The 27,492-nt window shown below is 39.7% G+C and overlaps 1 protein-coding gene across 1 annotated transcript; it reads left to right on the plus strand.

The window, feature by feature from the left end:
- Positions 1 to 796: 796 nt before the first annotated feature.
- Positions 797 to 10,526, plus strand: gpr83 (G protein-coupled receptor 83). The gene is made up of 4 exons (XM_035180723.2): positions 797 to 1,246; positions 2,017 to 2,142; positions 7,929 to 8,062; positions 8,770 to 10,526. The coding sequence occupies exons 1-4, from the start codon at positions 797 to 799 to the stop codon at positions 9,476 to 9,478; spliced, it is 1,419 nt and encodes a 472-aa protein (XP_035036614.2). The 3' UTR covers positions 9,479 to 10,526.
- The last annotated feature ends 16,966 nt before the right edge of the window (positions 10,527 to 27,492 follow it).

A 27,492-nucleotide genomic window follows, 5' to 3' on the forward strand; every position in this document is an offset into this window, starting at 1 on the left:
ACTTCACCCACTCACCCACTCCTCCATCGGCAGAGTGGTGAGTACAGATAATGAGTGAGTTTTCATTTTTGGCTCAACTATCCCTTCAACCTTAATCCTAAACGTAACCTTAACCTTAACCTTAACCTTAACCTTAACCTTAACCTTAACCTAAACTTTAATCTAACCCTTACTCTGATGAACTTAAACCTAACCTTAAAAATATATTCACCATATAATCGAATGATGTACAGTTTGGGGTCTTTTTTGTCCCCATAAGAAAGACAAGTGCGACTGCATAAAAATAAGTTATAGGTCCCCACATCAATAATACCTGTTCCACACACACACACACACACTCACACTCACACACTCACTCACACACACACTCACACACACACAACACTCACTCTACTCACTCACTCACACACACACTCACACACACACACACACACACACACACACACACACACACACACACACACACACACTCACTCACTCACACACTCACACACTCACTCACTCACTCACACACACACTCACACACACACACACACACACACACACACACACACACACACACACACACACACAGGTTTAAAAGCAGCAGTCGCGCTGCCGAGTCGCGTCACTCAACTTGTTGCTCCAGCGGCTCCGCATCTCTTCAGTGGCTCCGCAGAAAGAGCAGGTGTCGCGTGCAGCTGTGCACCGCACACACACACACACACACACCCTCACACACGCTCACACTCACACACGCTGACCATCATCTTCATCACCAGTTCACACACTCAGAGGAAGGAGAAGAGGAAGAGACATGACAGCTGTGTGTGTGCACCTCTCTCTGCTCCTCTGGGTGTTTGGCAGCTCTGGCAGAGCAGCAGCAGCGGGACAGACCCTCAACGACTCCTCACTTGTGGCGGAGGGGATGTTCTCTCTCAGGGAGAATTTCCTGAACGTGTCGGTGGCCCAGCTGGAGAACCGGACCTCCGGCTTCTTCCACCTGGATTTTGACGAGGGGCTGCTGGAGGACTGGCGCTCCCTGGCCAGTAAGAAGAGCCGCGGCGGGGAGTCGCAGGAGGGCGGTGTGAAGGTTCTGCTGCTGGCCGCCTACTCCCTCATCATCGTGGTGTCCCTGTTCGGGAACATCCTGGTGTGCCATGTGCTGGTGAAAAACAAGCGCACCCAGTCGGCCACCAGCTTGTTCATCATGAACCTGGCTGTGGCTGACATCTTCATCACTGTCCTCAACACACCGTTCACCCTGGTAAGACCTGCCCTCACCAACCTGTTGAATTGACCATTGACATACAGTATAAGACTTAATATTTGTAAAGTGTGTGTGTTCTTTACTCCTTCTACCGCAGAGGCAGCACAGACTAAAGATAAAACTATTCAAACTTTTGGACCATATTACATGTAGATATACTTTAAAATATTCAAAAAGACTTTCTTAAATAGAACATTCTAATTATAAAATAATAAAAGAAATGTCCCTCCCCCCAGAGAAATAAGCTGGTGAATACAAATGTAGATATCTATCTATCTCACTATCAAGGGTTTCAATCTTTTTCTCCCGGGTCCATGACTTTCTTTGAAACAAAAGCTTTACAAGTTTTTCCCCAATGTGAGTGAAATACTGATTTAGAGACTTCACAGGTAATTTGATCATCGGTGTTTGATCCAGTGCTTTAGTGGGGATAAAAGAATCAGTTGAGTCACATGCCCTCAACTTCACCATTTTAAAAGAAAAACAACTTAGTGGATGGATAGATGGGATTTGACAGATGTAAATGACCTGAAGTCCCTCTCTCTCTTTCTTTCTTTCTTTCTCTGTGTGTGTGTGTGTGTGTGTGTGTGTGTGTGTGTGTGTGTGTGTGTGTGTGTGTGTGTGTGTGTGTGTGTGTGTGTGTGTGTGTGTGTGTGTGTGGAACAGGTATTATTGATGTGGGGACCTATAACTTATTTTTATGCAGTCGCACTTGTCTTTCTTATGGGGACAAAAATGTGTGTGCGCGTGTGTCTGTTTTCCCTCAGGTCCGGTTCGTGAACAGCACCTGGGTGTTTGGGAGGACTATGTGTCACATCAGCCGCTTTGTGCAGTACTGCTCCCTGCACGTCTCCACTCTCACACTGACGGCCATCGCACTGGACCGACGTCAGGTTTGTCAACTCTCAGGAGATGGCGCAGTGATGCTCCTCTGTTCTAGAAGAGGCTCATATAGCTTAGTGGTGTGATACTATGTTGTTATGCAGTGAACATGAAGATGTCATAATGTTGTAATAACAGTTAGTAAAGCCTCTGTTTACAAGAGACGCACTGTATTTCTACTCGCCCATTTACATGGTCGTGGACGGATGTTTGGAGCCCATATCAAAATATATTTTTTTTTTCTCAGGTGGCAACAAAATGTCCACTTAGGCTATAGAACCTTGGGTGTCTGCGATGATGAATGCAACAGCTTCTTCACCAGAAAAATATAAATATATATAAGATTTCAATTGAAATGTACCCTTTATTACAAAATAAGTGTTTGTCCTTGACAGCATGACAACATGACAATCAATAACCCAAACAAACAAACTAGGCCTTTTCAGACACAAGACGCTAATTGCACCACTGCGCTCTCATGTTCATTCTTTTCAATGGCTAACCCCTAACCCAGGCACGGAATTCACAAAAAAAGGACCAAATTTGAAGAAATTCCCTCAGGGTGGTTTTGAGATATCGTGTTCACAACCTGAAAATGTAATGCCTATGGGTATCTGCGTTATCAGTACCAAACACTCCTCACATTTTAAGTCTTCCAAGTGTAGTCTTCAGTGAGCACACGGTGGATATCTGTCACAAATCCTGTTGTTGCTGCAAATGTGTTGTTGTCTAACTGTGATTTATTACTCAGGAGCTGAAGCACAGCAGTTCATTCTTGTCTTTGGAAACAGCTGTTTTCAACTGCAATACCCCTTTAAAGTACAATAGCAGGTGTTGTGGAGCTTTGAATTATTTTACTGGATCCTCATTGGCAGATTGAGTTTGATGATTTGTAAAAACCTCGAGTCTCTATCGGTTTAAAAGTTGCTCACAGTTTGAACTCCATTTGGATCACGGCAGCAAACACCTTTGACTTTCTTTCCACATTAACTTCAGGGTGATTGGCTGATAAGCAATGGCCGTCAGCTGATCCAGCTCATCTGGGCTCTTAAACTGATACAAGCTGAGCCACAACAAATAATGATTCTCTCCTCACAGCAGATTCACTCCGTATCTGCTTCTTTTCATTTTTTTGCACAACTCGGCACAACCACAGCAGATACCTGGCACATCCACGCATTGCTCTCATTGTTGATGTTTGGTCTCAGTTTTGTTTAGTTTGACTTGGTGACAGACTTTAAAGGTCCCATGTTGCAGAAAAAAGATGTGCATGTCTTGATTCTAAAGCAGGTCTGGGTGCTATGTGAATACCATGAAAGTCAAAATGGAAAATTCTAGACAGAACTGCACCCAGCTCATAATCAGAATCCGACCTTGAAAGCCGTTTTCAGACATGAACTTTGCACAAAAGAAAAATGAGGAGCCATGAACTTTGGTTCGAAAAGACTGCAAAACTAGCCTGGTATATATTACTGTTCAGTTCATACTGTATACTGGGAGTGAGATATTTGTATCAACGATAAATATGTTGGGCTGCAGGTTTTTTTCTTTGCAGAATAAACGTTAAATGTCATGTTTGTAAAAATACCATGACTCATTTATTATATGTAGAGAAGATTTTGAAGTTGTCCAATAAAAGGCATTAAGGATATTTCCTGGCAAAATTGAAGTTATGTATAATTCCAGACGATTAATAATTTCCACTGAAGACACGAACTCTGGAAAATTAGGTGGGATGGGAAAATAAATGTAACAATGATTATGTACTGATAGTGACGATTAGTAGAATGTGTTTATATATATAAAAAAATACAGTACAGTGTAAGTTATATATAATAAATATATGTCTTGTCCTGCCTCCTGCATGCTTTACTCAGGCGCCACCCCTCACCTGAATGTTCCAGACCTTTTCCTGTTGTTGTAAATGCGTCGGACCCGAACAATCTCCTGCTGCGTTCTTCATAGGTTAAATGAAAACTGTCAAGACCCAGAGTTCATTGCTGAAAACAGCTTCAGGAGAATTACATTACATTTGATGCCTTTTGTTAGATAACTTCAATGTTATTGCTACAGATATTAAATGAGTCTGGACAGACATGAATTACAACTGTTATTATTTTAAAAAATTACGTTCAGCACAACATATTAAATCTAATATCTTACTCTTGGTATACAGTACAGATCTATAGCAGGCTCCTGCGGTGTTTTTGCAGTTAGTGTCAAAGAAATCAATGAATTAAGTGAACAGAAATTCTGTTATGCAATTTTTTAACTCCCCTATTTCCTTCGTGCAAAGCATCAGGAGTATCTGAAAATAAAAGCTATCATAATGAGCAGGCTTTCTAAGTGCTTTGAGTGGGCCTATACCTTTTTTCATTTTGCACTGATTACACACTACAACTCACAAACATCTCATTTTGATCGCATTACATTTTATTGGGGAGTTTAAAGGGATAAATCACTGAAAAATAAAAGAATTCACTCATTATCTACTCACCACTTTGCCGATGGAGGGGTGGGTGAAGTGTTTGAGTCCACAAAACACTTCTGGAGTCTCAGAACTAAACTTTGTCAGTAGCCAAATACGATACAATTGAAGTAAATGGTGAATGAGACTTCAGACCTAACAAAACAACAGAAAAAACATAACATGCCTCCATACTGCTCGTGTGGTATCATCAAAGTGTCCGCAAGCCCCGACATTCATATTTGACTCGAAACGAGGTCATTTACACCGTGGTTTAAGCCTAAAAGTCCACCACAAGTGTCTAAACTAGCAGACTTAGCTACACGATGGTGTGTCCGAGGGTCCCTGAATGCACCTCGTGGGAAGATATCAGTGGACCTTTAGGCTTAAAACATGGTGTAAATGACCTCGTTTCTAGTCGAATATGAATGTCGGGGCTTGGGGACACTTGGATGACACCACACGACCAGTGTGGGGGCATGTTAAGTTTTTGGTGAGGGAAGGACTCACCATTGACTTCAATTGTATTGGATTCTGCTCGAACAAAGTTTACCCCCTGAGACTCCAGAAGTGTTTTTGTGGACTCAAACACTTCACCCACCCCTTCATCTGCACAGTGGTGAGTAGATAGTGAGTGATTTTCCATTTTTCAGTGAACTATCCCTTTAATGTACAATGTACAAATCTGTACATTTCTCTTCCGTTCCTCATATGTACTGTATTTGATTTACTTCCATAAAGGATAAACAGTGCCATGACATCTAATTAAACCTGTAGGGTTGTTGAACGCAGAAAGGGTAAGAGGATTGATTTGACAGAAATGGCTGTAAATGCAGGCCCTAATTTATGCTGCTAATGGACCAAGGTCCAAAAAGCTTCTACTATTAATAAACGAAATTAACATAATGGTTTGTTGTGCAGATATCTGAGGAAAAATTATGAAATGAACACATAGTTCTCTGAAGCAGATCACATTCGATCTTACCTGTGACTTTACCTGTGATTTCTAGTGGCTTTTCATTTACCAGTTAAAAGTAGCAGGTGAAATCACAAATCTCTTAATTCACTCTCCTTCGTGTTTCCGGGTTGTCCGTCAGCCCCATTCTTGTTAACACTGTATCTCAAGAACACCATGAGGGAATCTCTTCAAATTTTGTAAAAACGTATAGTTAGGTTAACGCAAGTTAACTGATTAGATTTCAGTATGTCAAAGGTCACAGTGACCTAATAGGTGTCTGGGAAAAATGCATGTAGACTCTACAAGCTGGCAGAGGCAAACGATTTTCAAAATTATATAATCTTGGTCTTAATTAACTAAACCAAAACCACTGTGGATAAACAAATGTTTATGAATTTATAATCTATAATTCTCAGTTTCCTCCCTGTGGCAGTGACTTGCTTGATCCTCCTAATCCTATTTTTTCTACATATAACTATCAACTGTTCCTTGTAGGACTTGAACATTTTTCTTCTTTGCTGATAATTATATTAATATGCTAAATTTTTGGTGAATTACTTCTCTTGGTGATTGTTTAGGATGCACAGGGTCAGAGAATGACCTGTAATGAGATTCAGTTCGCACCACATGACCTGAACTGCAAAAATATGTTAAATCAACCACTCAAACCCGACCAGACCTGCAGACCACCAGCCGCCTCTATCTATTGCTCTCTCTCTCTCTCTCTCACACACACTCACACAAGCCACAGATTTTTTGTTTGACTCGTGCTTTACTTCTGTGTGCTGCTGAACCACAGCTGTTACTTAAGCCATGTAATTCTGCAGGCGCTTCACTGATTTTATCAACATGAGCAACCTAAATTCTTCCCAAATCTTTTCAGCAAAAGCTGGTCAACTGGAATAATGATTCAGTAAAAAACACCACTACATACAGGGGCAAATTGGAAACCTGAGTAGCTCAGACCATAGCCGGCGGAAAAAGTGGAGCAAATATATAATCTCACTAACAATGAGGAACTGCTTCAAGTATTTTAGGTGAAAGGAAATAAGAAATATGCAATGATGATTCACATCAATCTTAAGGCTGCTCTCCTCAGGCAATCTGAGGTAAGCACCACGGACACATTGACACATCGATGAGCCTATAATAAACTGAAAGAGGCCTTTCTGTGTAATGTGTGTGTTTTTTGAATCTTTATAATTTGTATCATAGACTGTCATGTACATAAAGATGGAGGACATGACGACTCCCCAAACGTGAAGCCAAAGCATTCTGTGGTGGATGTCTGCAGTATAGGTCATAAACCCAGCAAATTGGATATGGACCAAAGTAAAAAGTCAAAGTACACCTTAAACACATTTTTATGAAAATCATTTTAGGTCGTTCTTATCACACTGATGTATTTTCAGGTGTTACTCTTTTACTGGTAAGTTTGGTTTTAACTAGTCATTTAATGCTATCGAAATTGAATAAAACATCATGATTGACAGCTGTGTGTTCATCCGAGGGACCTGGATATTAAAGCTCCATCACTCCTGGGACGTTTTGGCTTAATTTGATGGATATCGGGAGGAAGTGGAGATGCGTCGTCCATCTTTAAATACAGTCTATGCTTTGTACTTAAACATACCATTTTTAATGTAGAGCTCTTACTTGTTATGAATCATATCGCACTGGTAAATTTACTTAAATAATTGATCCGTATACTTCTTCCATCACTGCTCTGCATGTCCACATGACACCTACATCTACATGTGGAAAAAGTTGGATAAGAAAAACTAGCATGTTAAAATGTGAAATTATGTAGCACTGTATAAAGTGCTAAAACCAAAATAATATTTGCAAATACATTTCTTACACATGAAAAAATCTCATGTCTTTAAATGTGGATTCAGGAAATTCAATTAACGTTAACTGGACTGGATTTTCTTATAGTAGCAGGCTGGTTGTCCGGGTCTTTGGTTTTCGCCAAAGTTTGTCTGAGTTTGGATAATCTATCCTTCAGCACTTAGTGAGTCATCACTAAACTGAACTTGTTTTGCACAAGAATTCAGGCGGTTTCTGAGACACAGCTGATTACAAATAGAGAGTAAGAGGCTGATAAACAGTTTAGGAAATTTGTATGCAGCTTTGCTTGCCGTGCAGACCGTGGCCTTGTCTCTGACACTCTGCATTGGTGTGTTTGTAATTGCATATGTGAGTCATTTCAGCACCTCTAATTGTTCACTGATGAACAGCGGGGGAAGCTGATATTTAAGCACCAGATAAAAACACAGATGTGGGCGGAATGTGTGTTTTATGTGTTTTATCTTACTTAAATCCGGGAAGTGATTCATTCATTCGTTTATTCATTCATTTATTCCCTTTAGGTTATTTTACATCCTCTGAGACCTCGCAGGTCCCAAGCTCAAGGTCGTGTTTGGGTGGTTGTGATCTGGATAATGGCCACCTGCTTCTCCCTCCCACATGCAATCTACCAGAAACTCCTAACCTTTACATACAGGTACCGTGAAATACTGCATCCTCACACATTTCAACAAGGAGGGATCAGTTACATGTTACTTTGGCTATTGGACTCAACACACTTGATATGAAGCGTCTTTTAGAGTTCAGGCCCTGCTGCTGGTGCTGGAGAAAGCCAGGAGGTGGACAATGGAAACTCCGTTGTATCACGTTATAAGATGAGATACGATTAGATAAGATAGGGTAAGATAAGTTAAGATAAGATCAAGTAAGATAAGATAAGGTAAGGTAAGGTAAGGAAAGGTAAACGGTAAGATAAGGTAAAGTAAGATAATTTAAGATAAGGTAAGATAAGATAAGTAAAGATAAGATAAGATAAGGAAAGATAAGATAAGATTATCATGTTAGAGGAAAATTGTGGTCTGGTTTTTAAGTTCACAGTTACTTGAAACACAATGTGTTTTTTGACATGTAGTCAAAAAGTTTAGTTGCACTTACATGTAGCACTTTGTAGTTTGGCTTTTTTGAAGCTAATGTACTTACATGATTCTTGCTGTTCTTGGTTTGTACCCTCATGTTTGAATGCATTTATTGTCTTTGGATAAAAGCGTCAGCTAAATGAAATGTAAAGTAATGTAATGTAACATTTTAATGTCAAAATAATTACGCAAGAAACTGATCAGCATAATAACCTCAGAGTAATCTATATCTTCTTTTTGTCCTCTGTATTGTGAATGTTTCCACCAGTAAGGAGAAGGAGCGCAGCCTGTGCGTCCCAGACTTCCCAGAGCCATCAGACATCTACTGGCAGTACATCGACCTCCTGACCTTCATATTACTTTACGTGCTGCCGCTCCTCATCATCACTGCTTCCTACACCACAGTGGCCTGTCGGTTGTGGCGCCACAACGCCATCGGCGACACCACGACCGCTCAGCACGCCACCCAGAGAAGAAAGCGGAGGCGGACATTAGCCATGCTGCTTCTTGTGGTCGGGGTGTTCGCTGTCTGTTGGTTCCCGCTCAATTGCTACGTGGTGCTGCTTTCCAGCCAGGCCATCCACTCGTCCAACGCCCTCTACTTCTGCTTTCACTGGCTGGCCATGAGCTCCACCTGCTACAACCCTTTCATCTACTGCTGCCTGAATCCCACCTTCCGCCATGAGCTGCGGCTACTCTATGACATGTGCAGGAGGAGACAGAGGGTGGTCGGGTTGGAGCCTGAACTTCGGCCCGCAGCCATCTGCACTCCCTGTCACAGGACCGCGTGGCCCGACAACCACGAGTCCTCGAGGCTGAGGCGTGATTTACCACAGCCGGGCCAAGGCTCCTCACAGCAGAGTGGTTCCAGTCAGTCACACAACCTGAAAGAGACACATGTGCTGTTCACTGCCAGAAAGGTGCTCACAGGCAGAGCTGACATCCTGTCAGTGGAGCCCATTGTGGCTGTGAGCTGACTGAAATAAATATATCTGCCAAACTGTGATGAGGCAAACGTCAGTATCTGAGATTGTTAAGTCTGAGGATTTCATCTTGTCCTGAAGACGACAGGAAATCAGAACAACAACGGATTTTAGCTGCGAGAGAAGATGATTTTTGTGATGGATTTAAATGAGAAGACGCTGGTGTTTTCCAAAGAGAGACTGTAATCATCGTCTGAAGAGCGGCCTCTGTCTGAACTGAAATCAATAAGTCAATGAGAGCATCAACTGGTCTGCGGACATTCCAGCCTTTTTCTTCTTCACTAAGATCTTCTCACACTTTTTCTCTTTTTTGTGCATTGTTGGCAGAAAAATATGAACTCAGCTCTTAGAAACTGACAAAATAACTATCACACAATCATGCCTCACCAGGAGTTGTAGATATTCGAATTTACATTTTTCCTTTGACTCCTCCAAGCTGGCTTAACATTGGAAATCAACATCTCGGATCTTTAAAACAGCAGTGGACTTAACAGTCTCATCACAAGGTCCATTTAGTCGTACCCTTCTGATCATTAAAAAATGTTTTTATGCTGTGACTTCATTGAGGAGGTGTAAAATATTAAGAGACTAACTTCATTAGACTTTTTAAACAGGGTTATTATGTAATGGTGACATTGCAAAAAATGAAATGATGCAACTGAGTTCTTTCTTTCCTTTGCGATGAGCTTATGCCAAAACTACTTCATTGCAGTTTTTTTAACACAGGCTACACAACAGAATCTGATGAAAAAAATCATGCTTTCATTCTGATTTCTTGAACTGTGTTTTTTTTTCTTTCAAAAGCCTCCACAGGCAGGAATGATCCTGCTGGGGTAACAACAAAGTCCAATCATTCCTCTGAATCGCTCTCTCTGAAAGTATGAAAGAAATATGTATCGATTTGCTCTGATGGACAGAATCTCAGTGGCAATGAAATCCTCTTCACGTTGATTTACGGGTCATTTACTACCTGTCCCGCTGCTCGTACATATTTGTGCTCCTCTTTGATTCCCTGTCATGCAGCCGGAGGGTTTGCAGAGTGTGCACGAGATAGCGCTGTGAGACACGTCCACCGACAGTCAGTCTGGAGTTTTTCTTGATAAAAGACCTCTCAGCACCGGCAGCAGCAGGGACACAGCCACAAACAGCTGTAGTTTTCAACTGCCTCACAAAGTCATAGAGACAACTCACAATCCATTAGATCCAGATTTTATCAAATGTTTTCAGACCCATCAATTCAGGTCTTTACCAGTCTCCAGTAATTGCTGTGTAATGATGGTTCTTTATTAAAATGCTACATGTTCTGTCTGTGATGATCATATCAGGGTTTTATCACTAAATCATTTCTCATTGAACTTTATAGCTTCTATTAATCAGCTGATGGTCCGACTTTCAGCTGGACCTGTTCCCTTTATTCGCACCCTGGGAAAATTTTAATTAAAAAAAATGAATATAATACTGCAATACTACTACTACTACCACTACTACTAATAATAATAATAATAATAATAACAATATATTATAATTTTCCATCTATCCGTTCATCCATCCAAAAAACAATGAATACAATAATAATAATAATAATAATAATCCATCATTTGAAGGTCACAGGATAATTATTATTATTTAAAATGTAATTACAAGCATCTTAATGTCCTCCTTTTGCTTAAAGTTTGATGTTGCTTCATATAAGAACCAAGCACGAAAACGTATCTTTATAATTTTGGCCGTCTGTGTGCTACTGAATTCATTCCAGCTTATCTGGCTCATAAAAGTTGTCATTCACCAACTATTCCTGGCAACAAAAGAAAACCTTTCAGAACAAGATCAGAGTAATAAAAGCTAAATCTTTGTTGCAGTGTTGTTGTCTGAACATCTAAACCAATCTGTTCTCATATCAGATCATAGTCTGCCGCCAAAGGCTGCAGCTGCCCCAATCTCACGAGGTCATTTTAGTTTGCGTGATGTCAGAGAAAGTCAGCAGCGAGTCACAGAGAAACGTGCAGCGGCTGCCAGCGACCAAAAAACAAACCTGTCTCCTTCAGATTATATTCATATGCAACCAAACTGCAACAGCACATAGGTTTTCTGTTAAAAGTAACTGGAAACTGCCACATGACTGGGTAATTGTATACTTTTATGAATAAGGAGCTGTGCAGGGTTTCCCAATAAAGTGGTTGCTTATTTTATTTTACTTTTTATCGTATTTCCCATTCATCCTGGAAAAGCCCTTTAAACTGGTTGCAAAATAGCACATTATTCTACTTTGGAGGCTATAGATTGGGCAGAACATGCATCCAGAATATTTGATTCCCTCTGCAGTCCTGAGTTTTGTGAAGGGCATTGAAAACAATGGCTACACAGAAAGCAATAATCTCTAAAAGTTATATTCAAAGACAGAACAGAACTGGGCAAAAACACAGATAAAGACATAAAAACTGTAAAGACGAATCACAGTCAGTATTAGCAGATATCCAACTATTCTATACTTCACTTATTCAACCCTTTTCATGTCTCTGCAGATCTGATTCATGTAGACACCTTTTTGTTGTATGTGCATGTGGTTACGAAACTCATGAGGGAGCAAAGTACCTGTCCAGGAAATCAATGCACACATAGAAATATGTGTACATGTGGGAAGGTTATTTGTTCTCATCACATGGTTATCTTTGTGTTATGTACTCCTTTTTCTGTCTCCTTTTGAAAAGCATGGAGGAATCGAAAAGGGGAAAAACATGCTTTCCCTTTCAGAAACTGACATAGAAAGTTCAGGGCTCATTTCTACTGTAACACACGTCGTCCCCCGAACATCCCATAACACGGTCTGAGACACATTAAGTCCAATCGACGTCTGATGGTGCTCAACCCAGTGAATGTACAGCAGATGGCTTTCACAGCGTCTCGACAGTGTGGAGTAAACAGGATCTAAAGCTTTGAGCTGAGGAGGACGGTCAATGTAATATGTGTTGTTCTCCTACAATCACACCATTGTTTTACATCTAAGGAAACAGTATCAGCTGCAAAATGCACTTGTGTGACTGTGTTTTTACATACACCTGTTGGGTATATTGTAGGACAACATTGAGGGAATTTCCATCTCTTTAATGGGGGCGAATGAAAAAGACATTATCAATGGAGCTCGGGTCTATTTCTCTCCATGGTAACAGTATATAAAAAACTCTGTGGAAGCCCAGTGTCGCTATTATGTTGAGTGATCTTTGCTGTATTTCAGAGAAATCTGTGGTTGTTTTCCAGGAACGGTCATGTTGAAAATTATACACGTCTATCCTACTTTAACCTAATCAATTAGCTGATCCTGCTGCTTGCTCCATGCCTTAGATCATCCATATTTATTTTATTTCTTCAGGAAGAAAAAAAGCAACAAACAAATTTCATGATTCTGAACTTTTAGCCTCAGTGGTCATGACGAACTACTGTACATTGACTGATCTTTGCCAAGATGTATAAAAACATTAATTATTTTGCATTTTGTGCACAAAACTCTAATTATGATTGTCCTGGAATGCTCTGGGCAACCAGTAACGTCTCTTTGACGAAGATGTGATTTGTAAAAATAGATTTTGCATATTTCCCATTACAGTGGCCAACATGCACTAAGTTTAGCACAGAAACTCATTGTCACAACCACAGCAAAACATGTCGACATTCATGCAGTAAAAGAAAAACTGATGTGAAATTTGTGGAAAATATTTTGTTGTAAATGTTCAATGTTGCTTGTGAGAAAAATGGTCTGTGTCTACGAGAGTGAAGTAGTAAAATGTGTGTACATGTGCATGTGAGTCGTACATGTGCACAGTTATGAAGAATATGTATTTAATGATTCAGTTGCTTTATTTTTGGTTTATTTGTTGCCGTGGTCGACAAATGAAATGATCCATAATGCAGCGTCATGTCTTCTGTAAATGTATCGTCTTTTATCGTAAAATGTTATCGTCCAGACGTAATGCTTTAAGTTTAACTGTCTTTGTTCTTTGTCATAAAAATGTTTGTGATTTGTAATATTTTGCAAAATAAAATATGAAGTAAAAACAATTACATGTGATTTTTAAACACTGGCTTCAACATCTTACAGAGGCACTGCTTCATAGACAACTTCTTTGATTCTTATAAAAATGAATGTCTACCTTCACAAGTAGTATACCAATATAAAAACAATATAAGACATACTAAGACATTGGTGGTCTCCTTCTATCTCTGCTTTTGTCCCACACTTTATGCCCCATGTAGTCCCCCCCAGAAAACCCTGAGGCCATTTCTATATAACTTAGAGCAAGTTACCAGGTATTTTAAGTTTTCATTAATGTCCACTGGCTGTGAGTCTGAATTGCAGCTCCGAGAGAAACAGCTTAGCACAAATTGTAGGATGTTCCAGACCCGTGACCCTTGACCTGACCTCTAGTTAAGATTCAACCTGTACAACCACCATAGTGTGGCACTTTATCTGCCCAATATTATAACGTGCATTGAATGTTTGTGTACGATTTTTTTCCTTCATAGGCAGACAGACACTGCACAGCTGTTCAGAATCATCTCTGCGGGAGATGATTGAGGGTGAGACTCACTGTTGTGTCTCCGCACAGCTGAAAGCTTCCCTGAATACCTTCACTGTGTGCGTCTGCCTTCACACCAGAAGCATGCTGGGCATTTCAAGTCTCGACCCACTCCGAGCCGACCTGAACACTCCAGCCTTAGCCAAAAGTCCACGACAAAATTTATTTTTGTTGATTATTAGCAAACAAATTGTAAGACTTATTTTCCACTTAAAAAACAATTTATGAGCAGGGACTCATATTTCTTTCTTCAGATTGTTTCCATCAGTCCATCACTGTCCTGCAACTATGGAGCCAAATCAGGGCTAATAGTTTTGAAAGTTAACTTTGAAAAAAGCTAAACAGGAGTGAATTTAAACCAAAAAATGAGTTCAATAGGTTTTTTTTATGTAAACATTATTAGAGTAAATTCGGGAATTATTTCATGTTTATTTTCATTTTTCTCTTTTATATATATTCAAGGTCTTATTTCATTTCAGCTGCAGATTTTATGTTTTCGGATTCCGATCTTACTTTTAATTTTTCCCAAATCCCTTATTTTTTTAACTTTCAAATCTTTTTTTCACTTATAGATTGTTATTTTCTCACTTTTACACTTTCAGCAGGGATCTGGCGTGGGGGGCATGGCATCAACTGAGAGCAGCGGGAAATCCTGATTGAAAGTATAAGGGCCCAGTCACACATTCGCAAATGCAGCAGCGGCAAACCTTTGCCTGTTTAGTTCCAATCTGCGTGAGCGAGGGCGTGAACAAAACGTCTGCTTCCTGTGGCGAAGCAAAACGCAGCGTGGCTTCAAGTGGAGCTCAGCTTTGGTGAACTTTGCGTGTGACCGTAGAAAACCATTTCTATACACCATATTCACATGATTGGAAGTCAAAGCGAGAAAGTTGTTTTTGTTTTAGTTGATAGTGACGATGAGCAGTGTTGTATGTATGTAGTGTATGTAAACATGTCACTGCTTTTTAACAGCAGATACTGTGTGTGTCTGAGACAAATTTCCTTAACATATCGCATCTGATCTCATCCTCTTTTGTAACTGTTCACATTTCTTCATTTTTTTGCTGCTATTTGTTCCTTTTTTTCCAGGAGCTCAGTTGAATAATTTTTATTCTCATTCAGGAACATAACCGAGGAGGGAGATCCACACAGCAACCATTAAAGCAAACAAGAAATGTATTAAGGATAATTAATCACTTGCAAACCCAATCATAAGTCAGTAATCAAGTGTGAGTGCTGGATATGAAGAATACAGCACAAACCAAATAAAAACCATGCTGAGGGCCTGTGGGGATCAGAGAGAACAACCTTGAAAACACCCATCTCATTTCAGCTGCACACTAGAGGATAAGCAGACCAATTTCCGATCTGAGACAGCCCTCCTGATGATTGCAGGGCCTCTGAACTGATTTTTTACAGTGTCACTAACTCTGAATTGTAAAAATTAGACACGTTAGATTTTTACAATTCAAAATCGGGAGAAGACTCATGCAGTATATATAGAAAAGTGTTTGGGCAAATGAGCAGAAACCCACAATATAACCAATGAGAAACAGCTCACAGGGAAGCGTCACCAGCCTTTTTCTGAAGTCCCGGTCACCCGAGGTTCTATCAGTCGCCACTCAGAAATAATTAGTTTCAACGCCAAGAGTGCGGTACTGTGTCTCAAGTGGATCGGCTAGCGTATGCGTTACATCTGTCGTAATATCTATCAGTTTGAAAATCCTCCAGTGTTCAGCAGTCTGTATACAGACTCCAGACAGGTGAGGCCAATTCTTCAGTGAGGTCGGGGGGACCAGACAATCAGGGAGTCTCTGAAAGAAGGAAGCAGAGACGAGTCCAAACTAATTCTGTCCTGCGGCCGTCACACAATGCATGCAGTCCTCCAGCTTGTTTGGTCAGGATTCAAAACAAATCTCACATAACACAGAGCTGCACAACTCGCCCAACAGTTTAAAAGAATGAATCTGTAGGAAAAGCAACTTAATGGCAGAGCCTGTCTAAGCTAACAGCGGGGCTCGAGGTAATGGTCTCATCAGTCCACCACATGGATAATTACAAACACAGTCCCCAACACACTGAATCACAAAGACTTAGGTTGACTTCTCCCATAGTGCCCCCATGTGGTTGATGCCTTTGTTCAGAGACATGAAAACTGGTGAATTACCTCACATGAAATTCAGAGATAAAATGTATTCACAGGTTGTGATGGTAGAATGTCCGTTACTCAAATGTGGATGGCAGCGGCAAACTGAGATAGACAACCAGTGTTTCTTGAGAATTTCGCAAAAATGTCTCGCTACGAAAGATTGTGCAAAACAATTCTTGGGCCAGGTCCGTTGTTTGATTCTGCACTAAAACTGAGGAAGTTCTGTCACGGCCCACCCTTCCACCTAGGTTCAAGGATATTGGTTTGGTTTTTATGTAGTGGAAAAACTAACAAAACTACTTTTTACCTGTGGTGGAGGTAAAAAGCTGTGGTGTCTAAAACAAGGGTTGCAGTTTGTTCATACATTAGCAGCAACGTATCTTTACTTTATACAACTTTTCCCCCAAAACCCCTCATGAATATTTACGTTTGTCTTATACTAGGGGTCTTTTTCAGAAAGTGAAAAGCTTAGTAAAACTCAAAGATAGTTGCCTCAAAATGAAGGATACAAGGATAAAGAAAAGCTCTGTCAGTCGGTCACCATGACCACACAACTTATAAATCTAACCTGCTCTGTAACCCTGGGTTTCTGCTTCTCTTCAGCTGAAGCCTTCATACTGCAGGAGGTATCAGATGATGTGTCAATTTTCAGCCAAAGACACAATATGCTACACTCTTCTCTGAATGACATAATCCCCCCAGTGTCTGCAAAAAGACAAGAAATCTTCTTTCCTTTCTGCAAAATTCAGTCCAGCCGTTTGTATTGCTTAGGTTCAGACAAACAGAATAATCCACCCATGGCAACTTGCCCACCCTATTTCTATTTTCGTCCTTTTCATTTTCAGCCTGATGTGATTCATCTCTAAATTACATTCATGAATTTTCCAACAGAAACACCAGTAATGGATTTCATAGAGCCAGGTCTACTTAGTTTCACAGACTAATTTTATTATCAATAAGACATTACTTTGACTGTGATGTTTACACGAGTTGGTAATAGAACATTCAATTCCACTTGGTAATTGCCGTATGTTGATGTCACAAAATGCTGTGAAAACTCCAATAAGAGATAATAATGGGATGAAGGCATGAACATGTCTACATAATGACAAATGTTCTGTATTTATATAGAGCTTTTCTAGAGTTGATGAGCACTCAAAACTCAACTACATTACAGTTTCCCATTCATCCATTCATAAAGTGAATCTGTGAGCAGTACTTTCTTTATCACACACTGTCAGCACAGCCATCAGGGGAAGTTTGGGTTCAGTATCTTGCCAAAGGACACTTCGGCATGCTGAATGGGGGTGATGGGGATCGAACCGCTGAGCTTCTGCACGACCTATTCTACCTCCTGAGCCACAGCGAGCCACATAATGTGACTAACATCTCAATACTCCTTGTGTCTTAATTTGATGATTGCTTATTCTGAGTATGAACTCATTTGGGTTAAATTGTAAAAAAAAAAATCAGTTTTTAGGACAGTGTCTTATTCAGACAATTGTCTTGATCAGATTAATATCAATCTGTAAACGAGTCCATTACAATGCATGTGCCAATGCTGAGGAACAGATTTAAAATGATGTGGATGCACTCTCATCTTTCTTTCTAGTATTTCTTGGTACAATTTGTACGATGGTACAACACTACAACAATCCACTGTTACAGAAGCTGCTTATACAAAATATAAACATTATAAAAAATAACTTATTATGGCAGAAGGCTCCACCAGACAGGTCACACCATCAGTAACTGGTTGAAGATTAAGGTTAAACAGTGAAATTATTCATGACAATGGCTTGTGATGAAATTAGACCTTACCCAATCCATCTTTAGTTGCACCTGCATAAAAAATAAAATACACACTTACATATACACAGATGTATATCATGAAAGTTGAATCAGTGGGACACTCTGCTTCGAATATATGCTTATATTATGTTTATAATATTATAAATATAATATTTTCAAGTGCACTGATGCCATGATGACATGTTTCCTGCGTTCCATTGCCGAGGGATTTTGATTTCGTCATACACATGCTCCATAGCTACGACCGTTCAGTTTCCTACTGTGGCAAAGAGGGAACAGATGAGTGGGGAGGACGAGCAGATGGGAGAAGCAGCTTAGTTACAACAGGTATGCACAAACAAGATGATGAATGTACGAAAGAAAGGATGATTGAGCAAATGGACCCAGACCAGTCCCCATTATGTCCGGGGTTTTATTTCTATATCTATTTTGGTCTAAAATGTAGTCTCATTACCTGAATTGCGCAGGGTACAAATAAAAGAACTTCTACTTTCAGTTCATTAGAAAATGTCAACGTACCAAGTGTGTCTGACTTTTAATATTTTTAGCCTAATCACTGCTTCAGACTTTTATTTGTTATTCCAATCACGCTTTGAGTTTGCTGCTAAATAATTTATGATCATGTGATTAAAATCATGAGTCTGATTTCTCAGTGGCCCTAATGCTGACTCTCACAAACTGCTGAAAGATTTCCACAAAACTTGGTGGAAAGATGTGACATGGCTCAAGAAAGAAGTACATTACATTTTGATCCTGATCCAGATCAATTTCACAGGGCATTTTTCATTTTCACTGTTTTCCCAGGGAATTATTCGTGGTCCTGCATGAAAAAAACAAGGCACAGTGTGTGGAGTTTGGTGCAGCTTGTTTGAATTCCATAGGACTGTTTGGCCTTGGCAGAGTTTTGGGCTATAGTTTACTTTAGAGTTCTTCTGTTGGCCGTGTGCAGCTCAAGGTAGTTTCACACCACCTCTCCAAACTTTAATGTATAACAGGACTATTTGCTCTCTCTCTCTGCTCCTTCTCTGTTTTCATTTATCAGCGAACATGAAATTGCACAATGAAGAAGAATTGTCACATTTCAGCTGACCAACATTATTATTGATCGACACAAGGTTAAGAACATTTTCAGCTCAGAAAATCAAAGTCTCAGTTAATTGATGCGTTTTTCAAATCTCTTTTCTTGTGTGTGTTTTGAATAAGTCAGAGATGCTCCTTTTAAGTTTTTCATTAAGAAGGTTGACATTTCTGTTTGCCTTCACTCTATAAATGCTGGTTATGTGAGCAGCCTGGCACAGCAGCCTGTTTCTGTTTGCGTCTAACTGAAGTCACAGTTACATAAAACAAGCACTATGTGGGTGACAGACAAACTTTCCAACTCAACCTGCTTGAGCACAACTTTTTATTTTGTATTCAGCCGAGCCACAGCTTACCGGCAAAATGTTGCAACAATCAAACACATTTTTTGGTATTCCTTCTTCTACTAACTGCGAATGTTGACGTCCAATGAGGTGATTGATTACTGTTTCAAAACTTTATTTCTCAACATCCCATGTTTCCTTACAACAAAAATATGATCTTAAAAAGGTTTTATAGAGGATGTTGGCAAAAGAAAACAAATGATGCATTGATTAATACAAACTGCATTTAAACTTTGTTTTGTTGAATTCATCACCAAAGCTCTGGCTGAGTTTTCACCTGAACTGAATAAGACTAAAGATGCACAGCTTCAGTGCTCATCAGTCTCCCTTTCAACACACACAATCAACAAAGAACACAAACATTGTTTCTTCTCTCTCCTCACAGGGTAAGAATGGATCTACTAAGAACGTATACGTGCAGAAACTTTCTCAGAAAAGCACTTGACACATGACAGTTGGTACAAAACTTTCTATTCTCTGTTTGATCTTTAATTCCACAAACATCTGTGCATCTGCCTGTTTGTATGTGGAACGCACATCTGTTCATCTTATCGGCTTCTAACTTGTCATATTGTAATTTGCCGAAGAAGGTGCAGTGTAAATTTGGGACTTGGACTTAGATTTGGACACGCCTTATGTTTATACCAAGCTGAATTACAGAGCTTTTATTCTGAAAAGATGTGAACTTGGGCCTGAAGATTGTGTCGGTAGCACACCTCTGAAATAGCCGACATGCAATGTATGAAAAAACAACACAAATTCATTAAATCATTCGATCTTATATAAGCCACACGTGAACAGTAATACAAATAAAATCTGTTTCATTTCATGAAAAAACATAGACTATAAAATCTTCTTGATGATAAACCAGGTAGGATAAAAGCAAAGATATTCTAATGTTACTCTGCACGGTTTATGAAACAGCGCACAGCAAGAGGAAACAAGAAGGTTCGGCTGTACGGATCTGTGTGGTACTCCAGCTTCCCCCCACAGTCCAAAGACATGCAGACTGGGGCAATGTTGATTGTAGACTCTATATTGACAGTAATGTGAATGGTTATCTGTCTCTCTATGTTGCCCCTGTGATACACTGGCTATATGTCCAGGGTAAACCCCGCCTCTCGCCTAATGTCAACTGGGACTGGCTCCAGCAACCCCCTGCAACCCTATAAATAATGGATGTATGAGAACCTCACAATTGTCTCAAAATAATCTTATCCTTCTCGCAGAAACCGGCGACAGTCCTCGATCTATGCAGGAATGTGTCATAATTTTACAAAACTCCAGCAGTCTCCGTCTTTTTTTCGAAAAGTGAAATTGCCTCCTTGTGCTTCGTCTGACAGGGTCTCTGCACTGGAGGGATAATGAATGATGATTAGTAAGTGTCCGAAATGTCACTATCCAGTGCTTCTGAATATGTTTGAAGTAATGACATCACGTCTTGTGCCCTCCGCCACCCACGTAACACTCATGCAGTACTGTAGTCATGCCACGTTTTCTGTTTCAAAGGATGCTGTGGATACTGCATCACTTAGTTTGATTGTTACCTGTAAAATGCACATGCTAGAAAGAACATTATGCGACATTTCACTGCTCCCCCGCAGCTTTACAACATATAATTAAGAAGAAAGGATGTGTCATACATGTTGGTTTTATCACTCAATAGAATAGAATAAAACACATTTAACCATATTGTTTGTTCTAACTCACAGAGTTGCTGTTCTATATGTTCAATGTCTATACGTTTCAGAATGTTGTTGACTTTTACACATTGACATCAAAATATTAGTGATCGGTTTCTAATTAGTTAATTGGTTAATGGGTGTTTGCTTTTTACCAGCTACTGTAAATAACCTGCTAAGAAGACATATCCAATCTTTTTTCACTGTACCAAAACAACAACTTATTATAAAGGACCCCAGTGACATCAAATGCAAGTTGATATAAGAATGTATTGAAGTGCTCGTGGAAATGTTTTACAAATGTGTCATCAGGCAAAGGCAACTCAGAGAGAGGAGCCTGGCACAGACAGGCAGGGACAGTCAGACAGAGGCATAGACCCTCAGGTAAGTTTATTAGTCTTTGGCTCTGAGTTATGATGTCAAAGCCCTCTCGTATTTAGACTAGTAAAGAGTAAAGACATTAGTCTTAATGTTGTGTTAAAGTGTGTAGTTATGAATATTGAAAACACCTTATTTCTATTGTGGGAGACAGACAGTTCAGAGTCATTGAGAGTCAGATCCAGGTAGAGAGCCAACAGATAGGGCCAGAAGCAGAAAAGATCATGAGGAGCGCCAACGGTAAGATCAACGATCCACACCTGCCTGTCATGTAAAGTGGTGATTTCAACGTTTTTTCTTTTGATACATTTAAAAATGGTATATAAAAGTGCATTTAATCTTAACGTTGCTTTAAAGAGGAGGAGGGAAGCGCTGCGTGGTGCTCCTTAGTGAGGCAGGTAGAAGAACAACAAACAAGCTGCCATAAGTGTTAATGAATGTTGAATAATGCAGACCAGGATGGGAAAAACAACAGAGCCGCTCCATTTTCATCCATAAAACAGCATTATTAATTTATTCTTTGAGCAAAACGGCAGTCAAACAGCTGCAGGTCTTCATCAGGAACCCCAAAGAACTATCAATTCTAAAGTGTGTACGCGTTGCTCTGTTTGTCCGCTCTAAGAATATATTAGTGATGCTATTTCATTATCGGCATTATGTTCATCAAGACTTCTGTGATCTTTTTGTCAATGTCAATGTCAATTTTATTTATATAGCACATTTAAAACAACTTGGTTGACCAAAATGCTTTACAGGTGTAATGGTACAACAAAAGGACAGTAAAACGTAATACATCGTAGTGCAAGTAATACAAATAGAACAAAATTATTATTGTAAAATAATAAAAATAAAAATAAAAAATAAAATAAAATATAAGATATAGGATAAGATAAATAAAATCAGCTGCGATGAAACGTACTCAACTCGAGGAGAAAGCCTGGGAGAACAGGTGTGTTTTTAGTAGTGATTTAAAGTGTGTTAAAGACGGGGCAGATCTAATGTGAAGTGGTAGGTTGTTCCACAGGTTCGGGGCGGCTACTGCGAAGGCACGATCACCTCTGGTTACTAGCCTTGTCTGAGGTTTGTTAAGGAGCAGTTGAGTGGCTGATCTCAGTTCCCTAACTGGAGTGTGCATACAGAGAAGTTCGGATAAGTAAGACGGTGCCAGTCCGTTAAGAGATTTAAAAGTTAAAAGTAGGATTTTAAAAACGATCCTGTGGTTTTAGCCATGGCTCTGAAAGTGCTGTAGTGCATTTCATCCTCAAAGGAGCAACAGAGTCCAGAGTGCTTGTGCAGGTTGCTTTGTTGTAAAGTCAAATTATATTCAAAATATTCTATAGAATATGTAAATGACCAACACGCTCTTCTGGCAACCCGTTGGCATTAAAAGAAATACACCAAATTCATCATTTAATTTGTGGATCCTTAATCCAGGGGCTGGATTAAGGATTTTTCTTTCACTTTCTTTAGCATTGTGAGATAGGGCCTTTTGAATGTTTTCATTGATTCCTCAAAGAATAATTCATGGATCTTGATTAATGATATAAACATTAATGAAAGTGAAATTTGGTGCAGATCCAAATAAAAATCTGGATCTAGTGAATTGAAATGTGGTTCGTAAGGGGGCCTTGGCGAGGAATGCACTCTGCTGACTGCAACTCTTGCTGAGTATATGCTTTACTTTATAAATTACCTCCATTATTCCAAGATTTGAAGCCTTTTCTTCAAGATTGCTGACAATAACATAAATTGCAGCATTCCTTAGCATTACCGTGACAACCAAAGCTTTCTTTGCTGTAAATGACCCAATTTCTAAGAGATTTCCTCAAAGCCCCTTTTCTTACAGTTTTTTAGCCATATTGTAAATGTGAAATGCATTAAACCTTGTACTGTTGACAGAATTTTCCCCAGAGTTCACTTTTATTTTGAGGTAACATGCCTCAGATGTGCACAGTATACAACCATGCTAAGTCATTGTCTTGTTTCACCTACCTACATTTAAATAAAAAAATACAGGTACCTGATTCATATCACCACACAGCCAGTAATATTACATTGACTAATGATCATTCTTCACAGGAAAAAAAAATGTCTAACTTGGCGATTTGTTCAGTTGCTGCACTGTAAAGCTGTGTGCAGCGTTATTTGCTACCTGCTCATTTGTGCTATTGTTCATCAAGTTGTTATCGTCCAAGCAGACAGTCAGACCTCGTAGTTTCAGCTGCAGTGTGTGCATAACTGCAAGTGGCACGTCATGCAGTTCTCTCTCAGGCGAGAACTTGTCTTTCTCTTGAAAGCTATGTTTGTGTACGTGCAAATGACCCCCCGCTAACACGATAGATTCAACGCTGCAGAGAATGGGAAACTTAATTCTTGGATCCGCCCATTTATTCAGACCCCCACCAAAATGCAATGGTTTTCTTCCTGACCCATACTGCATCCCTCCTCTAAGTTTTGTGGTAATCCGTCCTGTAGTTTTTGTGTCTTGCTGTAAACAACAACAAACATAACCTCGTTGGCCGAGGTAAAAAGTTACATACTTAAATATACACACACACACATATATATGTAATATTTAATTACCTTCCACAACTTCTGAAAAGCCTTTAACTTTAGAGAACACACTTATTAAGACAAATACTGTAGCCTCATTTAAGCTTCCGTTGAACTTTAAAAGGCATTTTGCTTGTTGAATATTTCAGATATGAGTCAGATATGAGTCATCCTTCAACAAAGCTACCTTCATCTCAGCACGCTAAAAAATATATACTTGTTGTATACATTATTGACTGTCTGCCAGCCTTCTGGTGTTTGCAGGGAGTTCACAGCTGCCTGCAGCAGCCAGAATTATGCTTTCAAAGTGATTGCAGTGAACAAAAGAATATATATTACTATCACAGAAATTAAGCTAAATTGTAGGAAAACAAGAAAAAAAGGCACCAGTATTATTGAACATTAAAGTGGGGGCCTTAATTCAAGAAAAGATTATTATTAAAAAAAAGTAAACTTATATATTCTATGAGATACAAGTTCATGACATGTTTTTGCATCAGGCACAACAATGTAATGCAGACACGTCTAGACAGTAGAGCGCACACCTCTTATTTGCCTCAGGATCAGCCATCTTACGTTGCCTGTTTGCCTGCACACCTCTCTATTACCTAGCTTTTAGCTTATCAACCATAGCTCATCTCAGGCTACTCTGCCTCTGCTCCACAGCTCATTTTCCTTCCTGTTGTCCAGTCACCGAGCTCCACTCACAGCTCAGCCTTTCTGTGGCTCTTCCCTGTAAACCACCATCTTCACACCCTCACCCTTCACCTGTTAGATCCCTCACATCCCCAATAAATCTTCACTTGATCACTTGAACGTGTGTTTTATATTTGGTTCACTCATTATGACAGTTAACTTACTGCTACATTTGATTTCAAAGTAGCCTATATGACTAATGGTACTCAGTAGAGCTCATACCTAGCCAAGGTCCCCTTAAATGCAATCAAACTGCACTCACTCATAGCTATCCCTTAACTATGCTTAATTTTTTGATTGAAAAACAAAAATCTGGATCCCGATGTGCACCAAAATTTAGTGGGTTCTTCTCTGACCCACACTGCGTCCTTCCACCAAGTTTCCTGGTAATCCGTGTAGTAGTTTTTGCTAAATCCTACGGTGGCCCTGAGAGCTCAACGCACTCCACCTTAAGAAAACACATGCAAGTAGACAAAACACAAGCAAAGTAAGAAAACATCTTCATCAATTTGACAACACAACACAACACATTACGCACAACACAACACATTACGCACAACACATTACAGAAACGCGCTGCAATTACAGAAAACGACAACAGAAGTGTTTCCAAGGGACAACTAAAAGTGATGGACAAGTCTGGTTGTTTAATTGTGTGTATTTCGTTGTATTCCGTATTTTTGAATTGGCAGGCTAATAGTAAGCAAAACGTCGGTTAACATTAGACATCTGCAGTAATATCTGAATCATGCGATAAACCAAAACATTACAGTTTATCTCATTTTCCAATATCAGACGGACACCGACTTTAACAACTCCAAACTGCGGCAGCAACAACAACCGGACGTGTCCATCACTTTTAGTCTGTCCCCTGGAAAGACTTCCGTTGTCGTTTTCTGTAATTGCAGCGTGTTTCTGTAATGTGTTGTGTTGTCAAATTGATGAAGATGTTTTCTTACTTTGCTTGTGTTTTGTCTACTTGCATGTGTTTTCTTAAGTTGCAGTGTGTTGCGCTCTCAGGGCCATTGTAAAATCCTGCTAACTAACAAACGCAGATGAAAACATAGAACCTCCTTGGTAGAGGTAAGGATGTGATAAGGTTCCTTGACAAAAACAAGTTTCCTCAATTTTTTTTCTCACAAATCTAGGGCCATATGAACTTAATGAAATTTTATTCTGGGTTTTTACTTGAAAGAGAAAATCTTTTTTAATTGTTCTCCTTGCATACAAGGTTGTTTATGACTGAGCGCCATCGAACCTTGAGGAGCTCGTATAGTAGTAGTAGCGAAAACGGTTTTATATAGACCTCAACTTTTGAATGAACTTCCATTATGCACAGAGCACTTCTCTCTCTCTCTCTCTCTCTCTCTCTCTCTCTCTCTCTCTGTCTCTCTCTTTCTCTCTCTCCCTAATCTTTGTCCATGGCCACCCAGATAAACTGGACTTGCATGCACGTGCCCACAGTAATTGTCACTGATTGCTCCAATAACAGCCCAACTGTGTAATTTAACAGTTTAACAATTCTGCGAGTATGATTGCATAGAAAATGCTAAATAAGGCCACAAAGTCAACAATGCCTTCAATGTGTTATTGTTATGGACGTTTTCTGGAAGATGTCCCCCATAGCGTCCTCATATATCTCCCTCTTCTTGCGTCACCCATTCCAACAACACATCATCCATGAAAGGCTAGAATTGCTGTCACTGTCTATGTTACATGTGGGTGTTACGTCTAAAGTATGCATTCCTAATTCACGCTGTCACCTTACGTCTAGTGGCATATACAGTTATCTGTGTTGCATTCAACACTAATAATCTGTGGCCCTGAAGTGTGAAACAACACACACAACAGGACCTGCTGTCGGCACAGATTGGCACTCATTGGATTTCCGCACTGTCTAAGTGATTGGTCATTTGTTGGTGTGTTTCTCTTATTTGCTGTTGTGATTTTTCATTCAGGGCGGCGGTAGTGATAAAACCTAATTAGGAAGCAAGTGATTCATTAATTAAACCTGGAGTTTTGTCATGTAAAACATCAAAATGAATCCTTCAGCTCCAAGCACAATCATAGAACTTCTTACTCGGACTTCGACTCTTAGATCTAAAGTTGACCAATTTACTTTAGAAAAGTAAAGGTCAAAGTCAAGAAAATAAAATTTCATTGATTGCTTATTGGTTCTTTTACGCCTGTAAGATGGTGGACTTTGGGTTCATTATCTCGAGGAAGCAAAGTTTTGTTTTCTGGAAATGAAGATACTTCATTCTCAATCAAAACTAAACCACTTGGTTATGCTGAGATACCTCAAGGCAAGATGACACAATTTTAACTAAAATGGCAAATACCTCTGCTTTGGAACCAACAGTCCCCTTATGAATCTGCACCCAATTGCCCACGCTCATTAATATCAGTCCTATATATATATAGTATGTATGAAGTTTTTCATCTAGAAATCTGAAAAAGGTGGAAAAACACCCAATTTTACTTTGTTAAAGATAGTAAAAAAAAAATCCCTCAAGATCCAGAGCTGCACAAATATTTTCTTTCTTGGGTCATGTCCCACCCCTCCACAATTTCATGGAGATGGGTTTTGTAGGTTTTGACTAATCCTGTTGAATAACATCAGCTCCTTGGTGAGAAATTTGCTGCGACCACAGACACACTAGCATTTTGTAACCTCTCTTGTCCCAGTCACCCTGAGGAGATGATGATCATAGCGTGACAGCAGGATGTGCTATTCAGAATGATTGTT

This window comes from Hippoglossus stenolepis, chromosome 2 (genome assembly GCF_022539355.2).
Source record: "Hippoglossus stenolepis isolate QCI-W04-F060 chromosome 2, HSTE1.2, whole genome shotgun sequence".
Taxonomy (NCBI): domain Eukaryota; kingdom Metazoa; phylum Chordata; class Actinopteri; order Pleuronectiformes; family Pleuronectidae; genus Hippoglossus; species Hippoglossus stenolepis.